Here is a 16,175-nt window from a genome sequence, read left to right as displayed (position 1 = left end):
GAACAGGAAGAAAGAAGACAAGACAAGACAAGATGAGAGAAGAAGAACGCCTCCCAATGAGCTTTGCCTTTGCCACGACCCAGATGAACAAGATGCATGCGCCGCCCATTGCTCCCTCATCACCAAATTTCAAATTCGTATTCTCATGTCCAGGTCATAATGGTGGGTGAACAATCGTATTGCCCGTCATACCAGGCCACGATTGGTGGTGTCGCGCTCTACGCAGACTTGGGATGTTGCTCCACAAGCCACTCCATGACGCTCTCATAGCAGAGCACAAACTGTCGCAAACTCTGCACCATGCTGAGGCGCTGCAGACGGAAATCTTCAACCGTCTTGGCAATCAGGTCAATGTCTTCGTTGTTGACCCATTCGTCGTCTTTTACTTCCTTTTCGGATGTTTTGTTGTTGGAGTTGTTATTGGTCTGCTTCGCATGGCGAGCTTGTCGTTGCCGCTTAAGCATGTCCAGGACCGAGTCTACGGTGCAGAATGTGCCGGTACGTCCACACCCGGCAGAGCAGTGTACAAGAATAGGGCGTGTGTTAGGCGGGTCGGGCTGTGAAGGTGAGCCTCCGTTGACGGAGCGCACGACAGCATCTGTTTGCTCAACCAAACCCAAAAGATGGGCGGGATGGGCTGGCGCGCCAAAATCGGGCCAGTGAGAATATTGGAGCTGAGTAATCTCACGCATGCGCGCAAATGGCTCGTCATCGTTTGAGAGAGTGAATTTGCGGACAGTGACGTACGGCTGCTCCTGACTAGTGGGTGCGGCGGTTGCTTCCGCAGTGAAGTTGGCAAGCCTGGGCGGGTTGGTTGACCGGCGCTGGCCGATTGGTGGTCTGGACTGTTCCCTGTGACGGTGGATCTTGGATGGCTCTAGAGATGCCTTGCGTTCGCCAAGGCTTTTGAGATGCAACGGCCCGTATTGCTTCTCTGACCAGTAATTATGGGCCTTTACCTGGCCGCCTTCTTGCTCGGCGGTAAGCATGACAATGACACGAACGTCTTGCTGCCACACCACGTTCCAAAAGTCCTGAACAAACAATTAGTCAACTCTCTGATAGCATGCACCCGTGTCAGCAAACAACTTACTTTGAAGGTAGCCGGAATGGGACCCTGCGTTGCAATATAACGCTTGTTGGAATATGCGGCTTGGACGTGGTTGGCATTGATATAATCACAGCTTCCCTCGGCGACACCCTCAAGCTTGACACGCGTGTGCTCATATGGCCAGATGTTGTTATAGCGGTTCTTCGATCCCTTTTCGATCCCTGCGATTTGTATGTGTTCAGATGGGCTATTGCCCGATGAGGGCGCATCGTAGACGACTTGGCCAGACAGGGCCTTTTGCATGCGCTTCTGTTCGCGCTTTTCAATCTGCAGAAAACGCTCGGCAACGGTTTTGCCCTTGTCTTGGGGTTTTGAGGCTGCTTGCAGCCACTTGGGGAGGTCTTCTTGAACTGACTGGGTCATGCCTGTAGGCAGCTTCACAGGCATTTGGCCGACACCGCCGATCAAATCCATATTTTGCCGAATATTGCCAAAGAAAGGATTTGCCGCATTCTGTGTTGCAGGCATGGGGCAGCCGCCAATAACAGGTGCGACAGCCGGCAGATCAGAGTTGAGGCTGAGAGCAGCTGTTCCAGACGTTGGACTTCCCGAGCCCTGAGACGTGATCCAAGACGGGAATCTTGCCGAGAATTCCTGGAATCCCCCACGAATGATGAACGTACCACCGGACCATCCCTCCGTGGTGAACTTTTTGAGAGTATTGACGCACGCCGTTGCATCCTTGAGCTGCGAGGAATTGGCGTCGTAAACAATGATGTGCTTACAGCTTCTCCAACGTTCGAAACGCTCCTTTTGGTCGTCTTGTTTGAATGTTTCGGCAAGTTTTTGGACATTGAAAGACGCGCGCTTGAGCAAGGTCGTGGGAATACATAAACTCAGGGCGCCCGTGATGCGAGATTTTGCGTATTGCGTCGAAACACGGAGATCGAGGAGAAGGACTTCTTCGACTGAAGATTGCAATATGTTGACAACGTGCTGGGGGGACGTCATGGTAGGTCCATCGGTGCCAGATCCTTCCTCAAAAGTTGCAGGCAGTGTCTCGGAGCGGCTCGACTTTGAAAGGTGTGAGATGTATGATTGATTGTAGGGCAATGATGGCCGTGGCATGCGCGGTTCAGCAAACTGTGCTACAGCATCTGAGCGCCCAGGACCGTCGAAACTAGCGGGCGAATTTCGTCGTGGTCGGTCAGGGAACAGAGAGGACTCTTCGGACAGCATGCGCTTGGGGGAGCGTGGCTTGGGGGATAAATCTTGGTCGTCGCTTGTATCACTCTTGTTGTCGGTTCGCTCGAGCGGAGGCATTGATTGTGAAGACGATAGCTGTGAGGAGTCGAAGTTGGCGAAGAAGGAGTTCTTCGATGCAGCTTTCAGGCCGGGCGATGCAAAGTCAAAGCTGCCAAGTGCAAACGCGCGGTTGTTTTCCGACTGCTTCTTAAACTGTTCGAATTCCGGGTTCTGTTCGACAGGTATGATCCTTGGAGAGGCAGCGGCTGTAGAGCGTACATTGGAATTAGGTGGACTCCAGTTTCCGCGAATGTGCTGTGCAGCGCTTGAGGAGAAGTGGTCGGTATTGCTGACGGCAAGGCCAAAGTAATTTGGTGAAGGGGTGGATGGCTCCTTTGGCTTATGTGAGGCGACATGGCTGGGCGTCTTTGCGATGCCATTCATGCGAGGAGTTAGCGGCGGCAGTGTGTTGGATGAATGCATTGGGTTTGTTGGCCTGGTCATTGGTGTCGATCCCGAACCGCGGGGGCGAGAAGATGTATGTGAGTGTGAGGGACCGCGCGGGCGTGGCGACAGGACAGGTGTGGACATGGCGTGCGACCGTGCGCACGCGTCAGAACGAGGCGGGAACGTGGTAGGGAAAAGAAACGAAGCAACTTCAGGGCGGGGAGGAAGAACGAAGGGGCATGAAATTAGGGGAGGTGGTTAGGGCCAAGCAGCAGGTAGTAGTCGAAATGGGCGTGTTGAGCGGCAGTGTGTGGTTGAAGGGGTAGGTGTGGGTAGGGTGGGGATTGCCGTTATGACGTAGGCAAGGGGGGGCCAAGTGAGGCAAAGTGATTTGGCAGCACGCGCGCGCGCACACAGACAGGCACACAGACACGGTCGGGAGGGGCAGGCACAGGCCTCTCTACTCGGAGAACGGTTTGTGGTGCAACCGTTACAAGAAGGGCCTTTTTTTCTGGAGCAGTGCAGGCGGGTGGTGGTTGACAGCGGGCCAGGGACGACGGGGTTGGAGGTGACGCAGCGGCGATTGGCGTCAAGGCACAAAAAGTTGGCGGGCGCTGGGCGTGGGCCGAATGCAGGGACCTGTATCGAGAACGCTGGAGGGTCGTGGTTGAGCGAGGCGAGCGTGGTCCCGTGACTGGCGGAGGATAGGGCTGAGGGGCAGGCGGTAGTCGAAAAACAAAAAAAGGCCGAGCAGGGCGGAAGAAAGGCCGGCGGAGCGTGGCAGTGGCAGGACGCTGGGCAGAGGGCGGAAAGATGGGAGGAAATGCAGAGCAGAGGGAAATAGAGATGTATCGGCGATCGAGCATCTTATGGGGCATCGAGGAAAAGAGCCAGTTTCCAAGGCAGAGCGAGGGGGCTAGCTCGCCTGCGCTGGGCCCGACCATCGCAAGCTAAAACCGCCCTGTCGCCCCTGTCCATTGCGACATTGGACATTCTAGCGCCGACAGCCATGCCAACGGCTGCGAGACGCTCCTTGCACCCGCTCGACGCCTCCGCGCATCACGCCGGCCGTGCGTGCGTGTGTGGGTGGTGCGTGGGTGAGGGAGAGAGGACGAGCGAAGGCGTATGTGTGTGCGCAAGTAGCATGTGCGCGTGTGCGTGTGCAGTGACAACGACGAGACGACGACGACTCTGGGGGGCAGGTGACCCGGCGACGACAGCAAGAGTACCACTCTCAATCTTGTCGAGCAGGCAGAGCACAGGCGGCAGTAAGTGATGATGATGACAGCTACAAGCGGACGGCACCCGTATCCGACAGAGGCTTTGGGAGTTGGTGATCGGCCACTGGAGCAGCGTTTGGGTGCAGGCGTGCAGAGAGATGGGAGTGCTAGAGCATGTCGAAAAGGGTAGGTGGGGAGAGGGAGGCTCGCGGAAGGAGCATCATGGTTCGCCGGAAACAGTGATTGTCGCGGCCCAGACCTCGAGTATTTGCCTCGTCCGCCCATCTCTCCCTCTCTCTGCCTCGCCTGTCCGCCGCCAGACCGCCAGACCGCCAGTTCGTCACGCAGGGAACGTCACCCGCCAATCCAAAATGCCCCTCCTCGTCCCCTCGTCCCCTCCCCCACCCATCCCTGCCGCCACCACTGCTGCTCTCTTCGGCCCGCTCTCATCTGCTGCACATCCTCGCCCTGTCCTGCCCTGCCCTGCCCTGCCCTGCCCTGCCTGCCCCCCTAGCCCCCAAGCACCCAGGCCGGCCTGCACCTCGACAGTGCATACATACTTAGTACACACAAGTACGTACACATACTTACATGTATCTGCCTGCATGGCCCTTCTCCAGCCCCAACTGCCTGGCTCCTGTGCGTAGCCCGCTTGCGACGGTAGGGCAGGAAACAAAATAAAAAAGTCCGAGAAAATACCAAGCAGTGACGACATGATAAAAACCAACATCCAAGCCCGCCCTGACCTGCACCCGGGTGGAGTCTGAGAGATATTGCCAGTCACGACGACGACGCCCACTCGCACTGTGCCACCGACTCCAAATGCGCGTGACTTGCTCAACACCTCTCTGCCCTGCCTTCCCTGCCTTGCCTTGACACTCTGTCGCCGCCGCCGCCGCCGCCGCACCACCACCACCACCACCCTGGTGCCTTGTTTTGCGTAAGGACAGCGGCTATCGGCTGGACTAGTGAAGGCAGAGCCCAGCCCACCTCCACCACCTCTCCGTCTCTGCGCTGTGCCTGCGCCTGTGCCTGTGCCACCCTCCTCAAACATAGCCTCTGCACCATGCAAGCTGAGCAAGCGCCACACACTATGCACCCATGGCATTCCACATCTAACTAGCACTATACTCTACATACATAGCCTGCCCATGCTATTCTTCATTGCCATGCTTCATTGCCATCGGGAAAAAAGACGCAAATCATGCTGAATGCAAAATGCGCCTTCGCTCCTTCCCCCACAGACAACAAAGGAAAGAGCAAAAACAAAAAAACAAGACGCTGCACTCCTTCCCTCTCATGTATAATAAAACAAACAAAAAAACGCCAGGATATCATCATCATCATTTCCCCTTCCTGCCTCGACAGCACAACAAGTCACTCAACAGCAAAAGCATTCACCCGCTAGTCTCAACCGCTGCCCTACCCTACCCTACCCTACCCTGCCTTCAAACACCCACCCACACCGCTACATCTCCATTCTATCGCTCGTCGCTTCTGTCGAGGTGCTTGTCCTGTGCTTTGTAGACTTGTCGTAACAAATGAGTCCAAAGAAGCCCTCGGAAGTACACAATGTGCTGGTCGCCGTAGGTGTTGGCGTCCAAGTGGACGTCTGCGTTGGCTTCAACTTGGACTTGAGCTTGTGCTTGTGGTGCGTCTTGGTAGGTGGATCGTCGCCATCGAGGCAATCGCCAAACCAGCCTGGATACTTGCACGATGAGGTTGAAGTCGGTGCAGACGAAGTCGTAGTCACAGAGGGTACGGGCGCGGCCGTCGTCGTGTACGTCATGGTCTTTGTCTTGGTCACCTCATCCTTGCATCCAAACCACCCTGGCGTCTTGCACGTTGTTGTCGTGACTGTTGTGGTAACCGTCGTCTTGCTATGTGGCTGCTTTGTCGTGGATTCATCCAGGCATCCCCACCACCCCGGCGTTTTGCACGTCTCGGTTCTTGTCCGTGTGGTTCGGCTTGACGTCGATGTTGCTGTAGGCTTCGAGCTCGTCGTTGTAGTCTCGGTGCCGTTGCTCTCAAAGTACTCCCACATGAAGCAATCGGTGCAGTCGACATAGGCCTCGCACTTTGGCGGCGTGTCATATTTGAGAATTACATCTCGAATCACCTCGACAATCTTGTGTGTGCCAATGCCTACGCGCCAACCAAAGTCTCTGACCGTGTCGTACACGCACTTGTGTCCGGTATGGCACACGCTCTGCAGGGCATATCCACCGATTGTGCACGCACTCGTGGCCGAGTTGCACGTGCCCATGTATATCGGGTCTGCCGTGTGTCCAAAGTGAAACCCTCCCGTGTACTTCCGCTGCTGCAGCGACCCAATTTGATGGCCCGGTGGTACTGGCAGGCCCAGGCGCGAGGCTGGCATGGCCTCTGGCACCGCCTCAAACGTCACGGCTGGATGCCCGAACGTCAGAGACAGGAACGAAGCCACGGCACCGCCCAGAGAATGGCCCGCCATCCAGATCTCCGCATGGGGATACAGTGCCGTAACATTGTGGTACAAGTCCTGCGCCGCATAGTAGTAGCGGTTCTTCTCCCGCAGGGCACTGACAAGGCATGTCGAGTTGCACGTATACGCAGATGTTTGGCAGTCGCACACTTGGCGCCACAGGTACTGCCCGCCTTGGCCGCAGCAGCAGCTAAAGAACAAATTATCGTTGATCTTGTCGTTGGTCGTCGTCTCAGAACCGTCAAACATGGCGGGCGAGGTGCCTTTGAGGCCAATGACCACAGTCGAGTTCTCCGTGTCGGCGAAGATGTGACCTCGCAGGCCATCCGACTCCCACCCAAAGTCTTCTGTGTAGTTGAACCCCCCGCCAACGTCTTCCCATTCCCCGGTGTTGGGCTCGAGTATGTAGGCGTTGGAGGCCATGCGCGCGAAGCTGAGGACCGTCTCTCTATCCGTTACATTCGGACCCGCAATCTCGTCCATGGTCCAGTCTTCCTCTGCAAGCTGCACAGCTCTTCCAGTCTTTCTGCCCCATTCAAGGATACCATCAATCGTCTCTTTGCTCCTGTCTGCTAATCTCTGTATCGTCATGGCCTCGGACTTGATGCGCAGCCGTGGCACTGGCTCGCGGTCGGTCGAATGCGCATCGGCGGCCATCCATACTGCCGCCTGCTCAGGAACATCGAGCCGCCTGTGCAGGTCTGGATACTTGTATGTGCCACGGTGGAAAACATGCCGCAGCGAGAACTCCTTGTCACCGCTGTGGGTACTGGAAGGGATAGGCGACGGCGGCAGGATGGGTACCTCAGCGGCGCTACTGATGCATGCGGCGAGGAACGAAAGCAGGAACGAGGCCGCGATGCGCGATGCCGAGGCACACAGCGGTCGTTGTCGCATGGCGTAGGCAGGCAGTCGTCAAGAATGTCGTGCACTGGTAAGGGGAAGCAGGAGGAGACGCGTAGCAGCTTCAGGCAAGGAGCGGCGCCATGTAGTAGATATGCATATGTACTACATACATAACAGACACGCCCATCTATGACGATCCGTGGTTCACTTGACCCCAGACGCGCTGGTTGCCGCCACCCGCAGCCACTTGCACGTGCGGAGCTCTCCTCCTGTGCGGGGCGCGGAGCTTCCATGGACCATCGATAACGAGCTCGATGCTGGGCTGGTAGCGCTACTAGTCCTAGTAGCATGTAGATGGCACATAGCTTCACACGCCAGCCCGTCAGCCAACACCAAGCACACTCGCTAGCCCGACACCCCACAGCCACTCAAGCCATTGCCCGTCATTTTGCATATCCAAGTCGTTGCGTTTGTATCAAGACCAAACCGCCGCTCGGTGCTCTCGGAAGTGCCGCCGCATGACGTGAGCGTATGTACTCGACACAGGTTTCAGCGTCTTTCCCTTCGATGCACGCACACGACACGCCTAGAGTACCCTGAGACATCCTATTAAACCACCGTCATCATGACCGACCGCCCCAGAAACCTCCATCCCTCGCGTTCTTTTACTCGGCTTGAGCCTGCCTCTAAAAGCCCGCTATCACGAAGCCGAGCGAGCACACTGCAAGGCCCACACGCGTCAGACATGCTCGATCCGCTCAAGGCTTCCGTACTGCCAGAGGAAGATGAGAACACAGAGGGCGATGTGTTTGCTGAAAAGGGCGAGGAGGATGAGGAGCATGGGGAAAAGCAAACGGCACCAGACACATTCGAGGAGCTGCCCATAGAGATTCGCAGCTTGACAGAGCGGTACTTGCCTACGCTCATGTATACCGCCCCAATGGCCTTCTGACGCACCTATAGATTTCTCGAATCCCTGACTGCAAAGATCCATCCCACCCCACTGTCCGCCGACGCCCTCGCAGACCTCTTTCAGGACTTCTACGGCCGCGCCTCCTCCAAAATCAACACACACATAGCAACCCTATCCGCTCGAATCACGAGTGAATCATTTGTCGCAGATTCGAAAAAAGGCATTGCTCCATCAAGCAGACCAGGTTCCATACGGAAAGGAAGCGATCAATCGGGGGAACAGCAGATGCTCAGTGCCTCTGAGATGGCTGATCGCAAAAAAGCTCGAAAGGCGCTAGAGGTCAAACGGCTGGCCCTTGAGGAGGCTGTCGAGCGAGCAGTTTGTGAGAAGGTATACGACAGGATATGGCGCCACAGGAGCACCGACGACGAGGAAAGAGACCAGAAGCTCAGATCGAGAACAGCAGCTCTCTCACTGGTGGGCATTGGTCTGCAAGAATTGCTCATGACTGGGGAAGAATTGACAGAGGAAGAGCGCCAGAAAGCAAAGGAGAAGGAGCCCGAGATACGAGAGTACCTGTCAGCGGCGCGGGAAGACTTGCTCAAGATGAACGACGAAAAGTATCCCCTTGGAAAAGTACAGCATCTTACTGCTACGCACAAGTCGATTGTTGAAGCATTGTCTAAAATCTTCCCTGCCACATCATCTGCAGACGAAATTCTCCCTACCCTCATCTACGCACTCATTACTATGCCTCCTGTTCACTTGAACGTCATAAGCGATCTGAACTTTATTCACCGCTTCCGCGCATCGAGCCGCATGGATGGCGAAACTGCCTACTGCTTGGTCAACCTAGAGGCAGCCATCTCGTTTCTGGAGACTGTTGATCTTTCATCATTACGATCCGAAGAGGCCACTTCCGCAAAACTAGATTCAAGGCCCGCAACACCAAAGTCAGAGATAACACCCATGCCGTTGGGTCTATCAGATGCCCCAGATCTCATCCAGACACCCGCCACTCCAACTGCCAAAGCCATACCCAAAGAGCCATCAAGCCCTACAACTACAAAAGCCCAACGTCGCTTGAGCAATCTCATCCAGACGCAGACCAACAAGATAGAAGCCGCCTCCGACGCGGTACGAGATTCAATCCTAGACTCGGCCGATCAGGCCCTTGGGAGAATCAATACTACGCTAGACACAAGCTTCAAGTTTTTCTTTGGTGGTCTCAGAGAGAAGAACCCCAACGGCCCTATGCAAGAACAGCCGGCACTGCCTAAGACGCTAGAAGACGCCAGGAAACTGGTCAATTCCCCCACTCGTACGGAATCCTACGATGATATTCTGAGCATCAGTGCTGCAAGTTCGATTCAAGGTGAGGAACCATCGGATAACGCTAGTGGTAGAGGACTAGATGCAAAGATGGCCGATCTCTTTGCTGGCAAAAGACAAATCAGAGACCGCAGTGTCGATTCCACTAGGTCAGGTGGCAGCAATAGCGGACGACGTGTCACTTTTACATCTGCGCCAAATGCAGAAGAAAAGGCCCCATCGCCTGCAGCAGTCAAAACAGACCCTCCATCGAACAACGTTTCTGCCGTCGACTCTCTTCGCAACATGGGTAACAACTTCAACCCTCTGAATCGTTTCTCTAGTATGAACGTAATACCCCGCTTCGCACGTGCTGTGAGCAATAGCACCACGCCTATTCTCTCTTCCTCAAGTCAGGAAGCACCAAAGACATGCCCTTCGCCTGAGCCACTCAGTCGAACCTCAACAGCAGAAATGCCACAGCCAGACGAAAAGGGAGCAAAGGCGATCGCTGCATTAGATCAACTGAAAAAGACACCACCACCAGTAAAACGTTTCCTCGAAGCAAAAGATGCACAGGATTTCAAGTTGAAGGAGATTGATGAGCTTTTGAAGGAGTACCAGCGACTGGCTGGAGCAATGAGAACGGCAATCAACAATTGATTTATTTTCTGCCGGTGTTTGTACCGCGTATCTAGCCACCAGATTCTTGACAAATTCACTTATAGACATGTCGACCCCGCCATCATGGCAGGGAATGTAAGAGATGCGCATATTTGTCGTGTCAGCAGTGAGCCCATTTGAATGAGAGTCCTACTAATTTTCCTTGTGAAATGGGATTGGCGTTTTGATTTGCGATGCTTCTTCACCGGACCAATCACCAAGGCATGCGTACTACGCGTAAGCAAAATATCTTGGTCGGCCAAACCGGGGGTTACTAAGTTGGGAAGGGGCAACAGTGCGCACGGACGTGTAAACAAGTTATCACAACACAGGAGCAGCATTCCCATGCGCTCTTCGCACTGTTGCACTAACCACCCACAGGCTTGACAATCTCTAGTCACACAAATGGAAGAATCAATGCCGCCTCTCTCGCCAGAGAAATACAACACCCACTCTGACTCGATCGTCATTGACGACGACATCGACATGGCTTTCCACGACACGCCTTCCTCGCCCTTTGTCGCGCACATTGACATTGACGACCGGGAAAACGTTGCGCCAGATGCGGTGCACACGCCTATCAAGTCGCTGGTCGACTTGGATGCCAATGTGCCCCAGTCCGCATTCAAGGTCTCACCAGACAAGAAATCTGTCCTTAAAGAGCGAACGAGTCCCATGAAGACATCGCCTGTGAAAAACCTGATGGACGACTTCGAAGACGTGGGACCTAAGAGCAGCACCGCAAGCCCCAAGACAAATGTCTCTCCCGTCAGAGAAGCTACTACAGAATGGTCTGGATCGCCGCTGAGCAGCGTCTCTCGCAAAAGCCGATCGCCCTCCAAATCGGTGCATGCATCATCGCCGGAAACAATTCAGCGTAAGCTGTCATTAGCAGATCAAGTCCCCGAGATATCCGTTACTCCCTCGAAACGACCAGCTTCTTCTCCCCTCAAGGCACGTGTGTTGCGCGACAATGAGGGCTTGACGGCAGCTATGAACTTCATGGAGACACACAAGGAAAACACCGGGAGCGTTAAGAGGCAAAGTTACTACAATGCTGAATTCGAGCTCGACTCAGTCTTGGATAACACAGATATGCACCCGGATGGTCAAGAGGCCACCTCATTAGACATTGATGACACCTGCTTCAGCACCTTTTCCGAAATGCCAGGAATAGACATGACCAAATTTGCGGCTCTCAGAAAGAGCCCGGTGAAGGATGACGCGCTAGATGTATGTACACGATGAAGATCACCGTTGAGGCGCAACACTGACAAAATTACAGGCTACACCACGCCCTCGCGCCCAGATGACACCTTCAACCGTTCGTCGTAGCGATAAAACCCCCAGCCCCACACCCCGTCGTACATACAAAGACAATGACACTACGAATTTGTTGTTGGACTTTACTGCTCAAATTGAGTCCTTTTCGTCATCCCGCAACAGCTCCTCTGGTCGCGGACAGACATCGCCCAGCAAGTCTGGCAAAGAACCAACGCTACGGTCCTATTATCAGAGTCAACGGTCGCCTGCCAAGGGCGGATCAAATGTGCCTGCTACACCAAACCAAAGCCGCCAAATGCTCAATCTCTTGGACTTTGAGCTTCCTCCACCACCGACACCCCGATCTCTCCCAACAGTTACCATTAGAGAACTAGAGTCTGTCAAGTCTCAGTTCCAGTCTCAAATATCTTCTCTCACTGCTAGCTTGTCAGGAAAAGAGGCTGAGATCGAGGCACTCTCTAGGGCTATCTCAGATGCTGAGCGCCGTGTGGGAGAGGCTCAGGAAACTGTACGCGAGGAGCGTTCTGCCCGCGAGTATGCGGAGACACAGATGGTGGACTGGAAATCAAAAGGCGAGGAGGTTCAGAGGCTATTACAGGACGTCCAATCTGAGATGGCTCGCAACGATGCCGAACGCGAAGAGCTGTTTGCCAGATTGGCCGAAGCTGAGAAGCGTGCTGAAGAAGCTGAAAGCCGATCAGCTGAATTGGAGACGAAAGTCATTGAGGCTGAAAGCAAAAACGTCGACATGACTACGTTTATCAGCAATGATGAGGCAGGCGACAAGAAGATATATTCTGAACTCGAATGCCAGGCCGCCATTGCCGACAAGGTCAACGAAGTTGCCCGTGATCTCCATACAGCTTACAAGGCCAAGCATGAGAAGAAGATCAAGGCGCTCAAGGACAACTACCAGAGAAAGGCCGACGAAAGGTGCAAAGAACTCAAGCTACAGATAGTCGGTCTTGAACGACAGGTTGAAGAGGCGGAGAAGAAGCGCGGTGACACTTTAAGCAAGACTGCTTCTGATCAACAGGACAGCGATGAGAACCAAGGGGCGTCACCGTCGAGGCCTACACGGAATGCAGAAGATGCTCAGATGTTGGAGGCGCAAAGAGCCGAGATTGAGAACCTCAAGGCCAAACTTGCAGGCCTGCAGTCTGAGCTCAAGTCGCTCCGCAAGTCACACGACACTCTTGTGGAAGACCTGGAAGCGGAACGGATCGAAAAGGGTGAATTGGTAGCGGCAGCTGAACAGATGTTGTCCATGTGCGGCGAAAAGATGGAACAACTGCAGCAAGAAGACTTGCGTCGGTCGCAGATGAAGCCAGAGTCACGGGCTGCACCTCAGCCACAAGCTCAGGCAGCGCCTCAGCAGGCAGCTAGCAGTTATCAGCAAGCGGCCCCACAGCAACAGGCTATGCGCAACACAGGGTTCCTCGCTGGTGGCCCAGCACGACCAGGGTCTGCTCTTGGAGGCGGGCGTCCTGGAAACGGAATGGGCGATCGCGTAGGTGGCATGCACGAGCGTAGTGGGAGCAGCAGCAGTAGCAGCAATGTGGGCAAGCCATCTGGGCTACGGGCACCTGGTGGGCTCAAATACCAGAGCACGCCTGGGTTGAGCCGCAGCGGCAGTGGAGGCAAAAGCCGGCTGATGTCGAATATTGAGCGTATGGGAGGTGGAAAGGAGTAGAGTGCCTAGCCAGTTAGATGTAATGGTGGTAGTGGTGTTGGTAGTATTGTGGGGGTGGATTAGGTGGTGGTGGTGTTGGGGGCTTGTAAGAATACGTAGTGGGTAAAGGAATGATGGGGACGATGGATGGGATGGATGATGATGACGACATGCACACACACACACTCCTGGGTTTTGTGGTTCTTTGGGCCGGGAATATACGAAATCACGTGGGCTCATGGGATGTAAAAGAGGGAGAGGTACGGGGTGTTGTTGTCTTCGGTTTGGGAAGGTATTGAGAGGACGTATTGGGCACGGATATATGTCTTTGAGGCGTTAGTCATTGGCGTTGATTTGGATCCAAGTGTCGATTTTAGGCATGGGAGGCACGCGGTCTTATCGTTGCCTTTTTTTTATCATCTCTCTTTCTCTCTATCAAAGCTTATTGTCACTTCCTCACTTGATGGCAAAAATGAACAACACAGTAATACTGCCTCATTTTCCTGTTTTGATTAAACGAGAAATGACTCAATATATGTATCATTAGTTATGCCTTTTTTTTTAAATAGAAAAGGATTTACGTTTGACGTTGAAAATGGCAAGCTACCAAATCGAGGGTGTTACCATGTGGATTCGATGTTTGTCCAATACATGGACAAGACAAACAAATGTTTTTTTTTAAAAGTTAGTGTCGGGTTAAGCTACACTGTCCTTGATTGTAGTACACGTAAGTAGTGACTATGTGTTGTATCCAAGGTAGCAAGTATGTACATAAGCAAGCGAAGCAATTGATTGAAAGCGCATATACTTGTTACACAGTCGGGCCGAAAGCCGAAGCGTAGGTGTGGAAAGTATGTACTTTGTGTAGGTATAACGAAAAATGTTATATGCACACAGGTGGCATGGTCGGGGGTGTATCGAGTAGTAGTGTGGCAAGGGATAAAGTAAGGGATACATGGTTTGTTGAGTGCCGATCTGGTGTGTAATCTGACATTAGGTAACTTACATCGATAGCCATGTAAGTAGGGACGACGGTATATAAGCGTGTTGCGTGTTCCTCACCCGAGTGATTGGGTAGATTTAATATGGGGGCGGGCGGGAGGGACACAGTAAGCGGCAGGCCAGGCAGTGGATTGGTTCACTGATTCATATGTGGCTGTTGCAACCGATGTTGAAGACGTCATTGCAAAGTAGATGAAACCGTCACATGGCTGTGAAGAGCAGGCGCGGGAGAGTGAAGTAGCTGAGTCATGTTGGGCGATGGGATGTTAGGCTCTCTTGCATGTCGTCACGGAGCCTAAGAGCTAGCGGCGTGTACTCTATCAAATTGATATCTTGTACAATGTCGACAGCATGTACTTGAGTGGCTACGGTCGAAGTAGTCTCATTACATTATATCAGGTACAATTAGAACCGCACTTTCAAAGGCAACGGGCGACATGGATTGGACCAGGGGGATGATCGTCGTCAAGGATCATGGGACCCTTGGAGACGTTGTTTCACGTGGTCGGGACGAAATTTGGAGCTCATCTCCCGGAGTTGTGGGGAAAACAAAGGCAATTTGGAATCGGCCGAGATTCTGCACTTAGATGAGGTCGAGAGTATACTGTAAGCGGATGTTGTTAAAAAAAATCTGACTTTTGCAATTTCTTCTCGGTCGCCGGTGGCCGGTCGGCAACGGTGGTGGTGAGCGAAAACGTGGGACCCGACAACAACGTTGCAGGAGAAAAAAAGTTCTTCATGACTGCTGACTAGTGGATAGGGTTGTAAAACAGCGGCACGCATTCAACGGTGCCCCGCTCGATGGCAATATGCGGGCCGGAGGTGAGGTGAGATGCGAAACACGACGGATGAAGACGTAGGGCGACACTAGAGGGGAATTGTTTGGTAATGGAGGGTGGTGGTATGCCTGGGTAAAGTTTACCTGTTAGCTGGCTTTAGCGAGCAGTATGCAGACAGCAGTGTTAGGGAACGAGCGTGTCGTCAGTTGAATGAAAAGGCACGAGTTGAGCGTGAATGGTCGAATAGAGCAGAGTGCAGGCAGATTGCAGGCAGTTGTCGAGTGTGGCTAGTGAGAAAGCTTATCGTGTTGTGGTGGGGCGGGCTGGACGTTAAACTTTGTGAGGGGAGCCATGACGGAGCGTTTGGCGTGGTGACGGTTGGTGACCAAGGCTTGTGGGTAGGAAGACAGGGCGGGCGTATGTGGGTCGATAAGTAGGACTAAGTATGGTGCAATGGATGGGTGCTGGCGGTGTCTGCAAGGCTTGAGTAGCGCCGGTGGTGGACGATGGATAATTTCGGAAGAGGGGAGAGGAGGAGAGTGGGGGAGGACTAGGCTGGTTGTTGAAACAAGACAATCGATCCGATGGCCTCGCCGGGCCTGGTAATTTCCCTGGCAGCCGGGGTGATCGTGTTGTGGAAGAAGAAAGGAACAAAGGAAGGAAGGAATGACGGGAGGCACTAGATTGGATAGAGCAAGGCGATCCGTGCGCACGAGGCTTGGACGGCGGTTTGGGAGCGAGGTGAAGGCGGAGGCAGGAGGCAGCAAGGGAGCAGAGCAGAGCAGAGTAGAGCAGAGCAAAGGAGGACAGGACAGGACAGAACACAACAGAACAGAACAAAGCCGTGGGCCTGTGCTTAGTTCAGCAACTACTGGATGAGTGAGGGCAATAGAAAAAAAGGACCCGTCAATGCCATGGTCGTAGCGAGATCAGAGCGAGCAAAGCGATGGAGAACGATGTAGGTAAGTAGTCAACTAAGCAAGTGCAGCAGTGTGGGCATAGGGGGTCTTGGCTGGCTTATTCTTGACAACAGTCAGGCAGGCAGTCACTTGTCAGGCAGAGCGATGAGGGTTTTGACAAGTCTTGGTCAGGTGGCCGAATGGACGAGATATCATGACAGTCATGGCAGGCGCACGGGGCTACATAGGGCGCCGCGGGCCTCGGAGGTCAGCACCATGGAGGTGAGTGGCTGAAGGCTGCGGTGGGCATGTGACGGCAGCAGAGAGTCGGACAGGCGACGAGGGAGCTGAGTGGGCGGAGGTGGGGTGATACAGATGT

At 54.0% G+C, this 16,175-nt stretch overlaps 6 protein-coding genes across 6 annotated transcripts; 3 read left to right on the top strand and 3 right to left on the bottom strand.

Moving 5' to 3' along the window:
• Window positions 1–218: 218 nt before the first annotated feature.
• On the bottom strand, window positions 219–2,887 carry COCCADRAFT_7023 (uncharacterized protein; the record flags this gene model as incomplete). The annotated part of the gene is made up of 2 exons (XM_007716463.1): window positions 219–1,034; window positions 1,094–2,887. The coding sequence occupies 2 exons, from the start codon at window positions 2,885–2,887 to the stop codon at window positions 219–221; spliced, it is 2,610 nt and encodes an 869-aa protein (XP_007714653.1).
• Window positions 2,888–3,001: 114 nt separating this feature from the next.
• COCCADRAFT_102333 (uncharacterized protein) lies at window positions 3,002–3,451 on the bottom strand (the record flags this gene model as incomplete). The annotated part of the gene is made up of 1 exon (XM_007716483.1): window positions 3,002–3,451. A coding segment is annotated over one exon (450 nt), but the record flags the coding sequence as incomplete, so codon positions are not given.
• A 301-nt stretch (window positions 3,452–3,752) lies between these two features.
• Window positions 3,753–4,627, top strand: COCCADRAFT_28177 (uncharacterized protein; the record flags this gene model as incomplete). The annotated part of the gene is made up of 3 exons (XM_007716465.1): window positions 3,753–3,897; window positions 4,039–4,536; window positions 4,584–4,627. The coding sequence occupies 3 exons, from the start codon at window positions 3,753–3,755 to the stop codon at window positions 4,625–4,627; spliced, it is 687 nt and encodes a 228-aa protein (XP_007714655.1).
• Window positions 4,628–5,431: 804 nt separating this feature from the next.
• On the bottom strand, window positions 5,432–7,324 carry COCCADRAFT_102338 (uncharacterized protein; the record flags this gene model as incomplete). Its single annotated transcript, XM_007716482.1, has 1 exon — window positions 5,432–7,324. One exon carries the CDS (start codon window positions 7,322–7,324, stop codon window positions 5,432–5,434), a length of 1,893 nt encoding a protein of 630 aa, XP_007714672.1.
• A 574-nt stretch (window positions 7,325–7,898) lies between these two features.
• COCCADRAFT_102351 (uncharacterized protein) lies at window positions 7,899–10,160 on the top strand (the record flags this gene model as incomplete). The annotated part of the gene is made up of 2 exons (XM_007716481.1): window positions 7,899–8,182; window positions 8,237–10,160. 2 exons carry the CDS (start codon window positions 7,899–7,901, stop codon window positions 10,158–10,160), a joined length of 2,208 nt encoding a protein of 735 aa, XP_007714671.1.
• A 405-nt stretch (window positions 10,161–10,565) lies between these two features.
• On the top strand, window positions 10,566–13,137 carry COCCADRAFT_38827 (uncharacterized protein; the record flags this gene model as incomplete). The annotated part of the gene is made up of 2 exons (XM_007716480.1): window positions 10,566–11,393; window positions 11,446–13,137. The coding sequence occupies 2 exons, from the start codon at window positions 10,566–10,568 to the stop codon at window positions 13,135–13,137; spliced, it is 2,520 nt and encodes an 839-aa protein (XP_007714670.1).
• Between the last annotated feature and the right edge of the window lie 3,038 nt (window positions 13,138–16,175).

The sequence above is a fragment of the Bipolaris zeicola genome, assembly GCF_000523435.1.
Source record: "Bipolaris zeicola 26-R-13 unplaced genomic scaffold scaffold_141, whole genome shotgun sequence".
NCBI lineage: Eukaryota > Fungi > Ascomycota > Dothideomycetes > Pleosporales > Pleosporaceae > Bipolaris > Bipolaris zeicola.
This window is presented reverse-complemented; position numbering and strand designations above follow the sequence as displayed.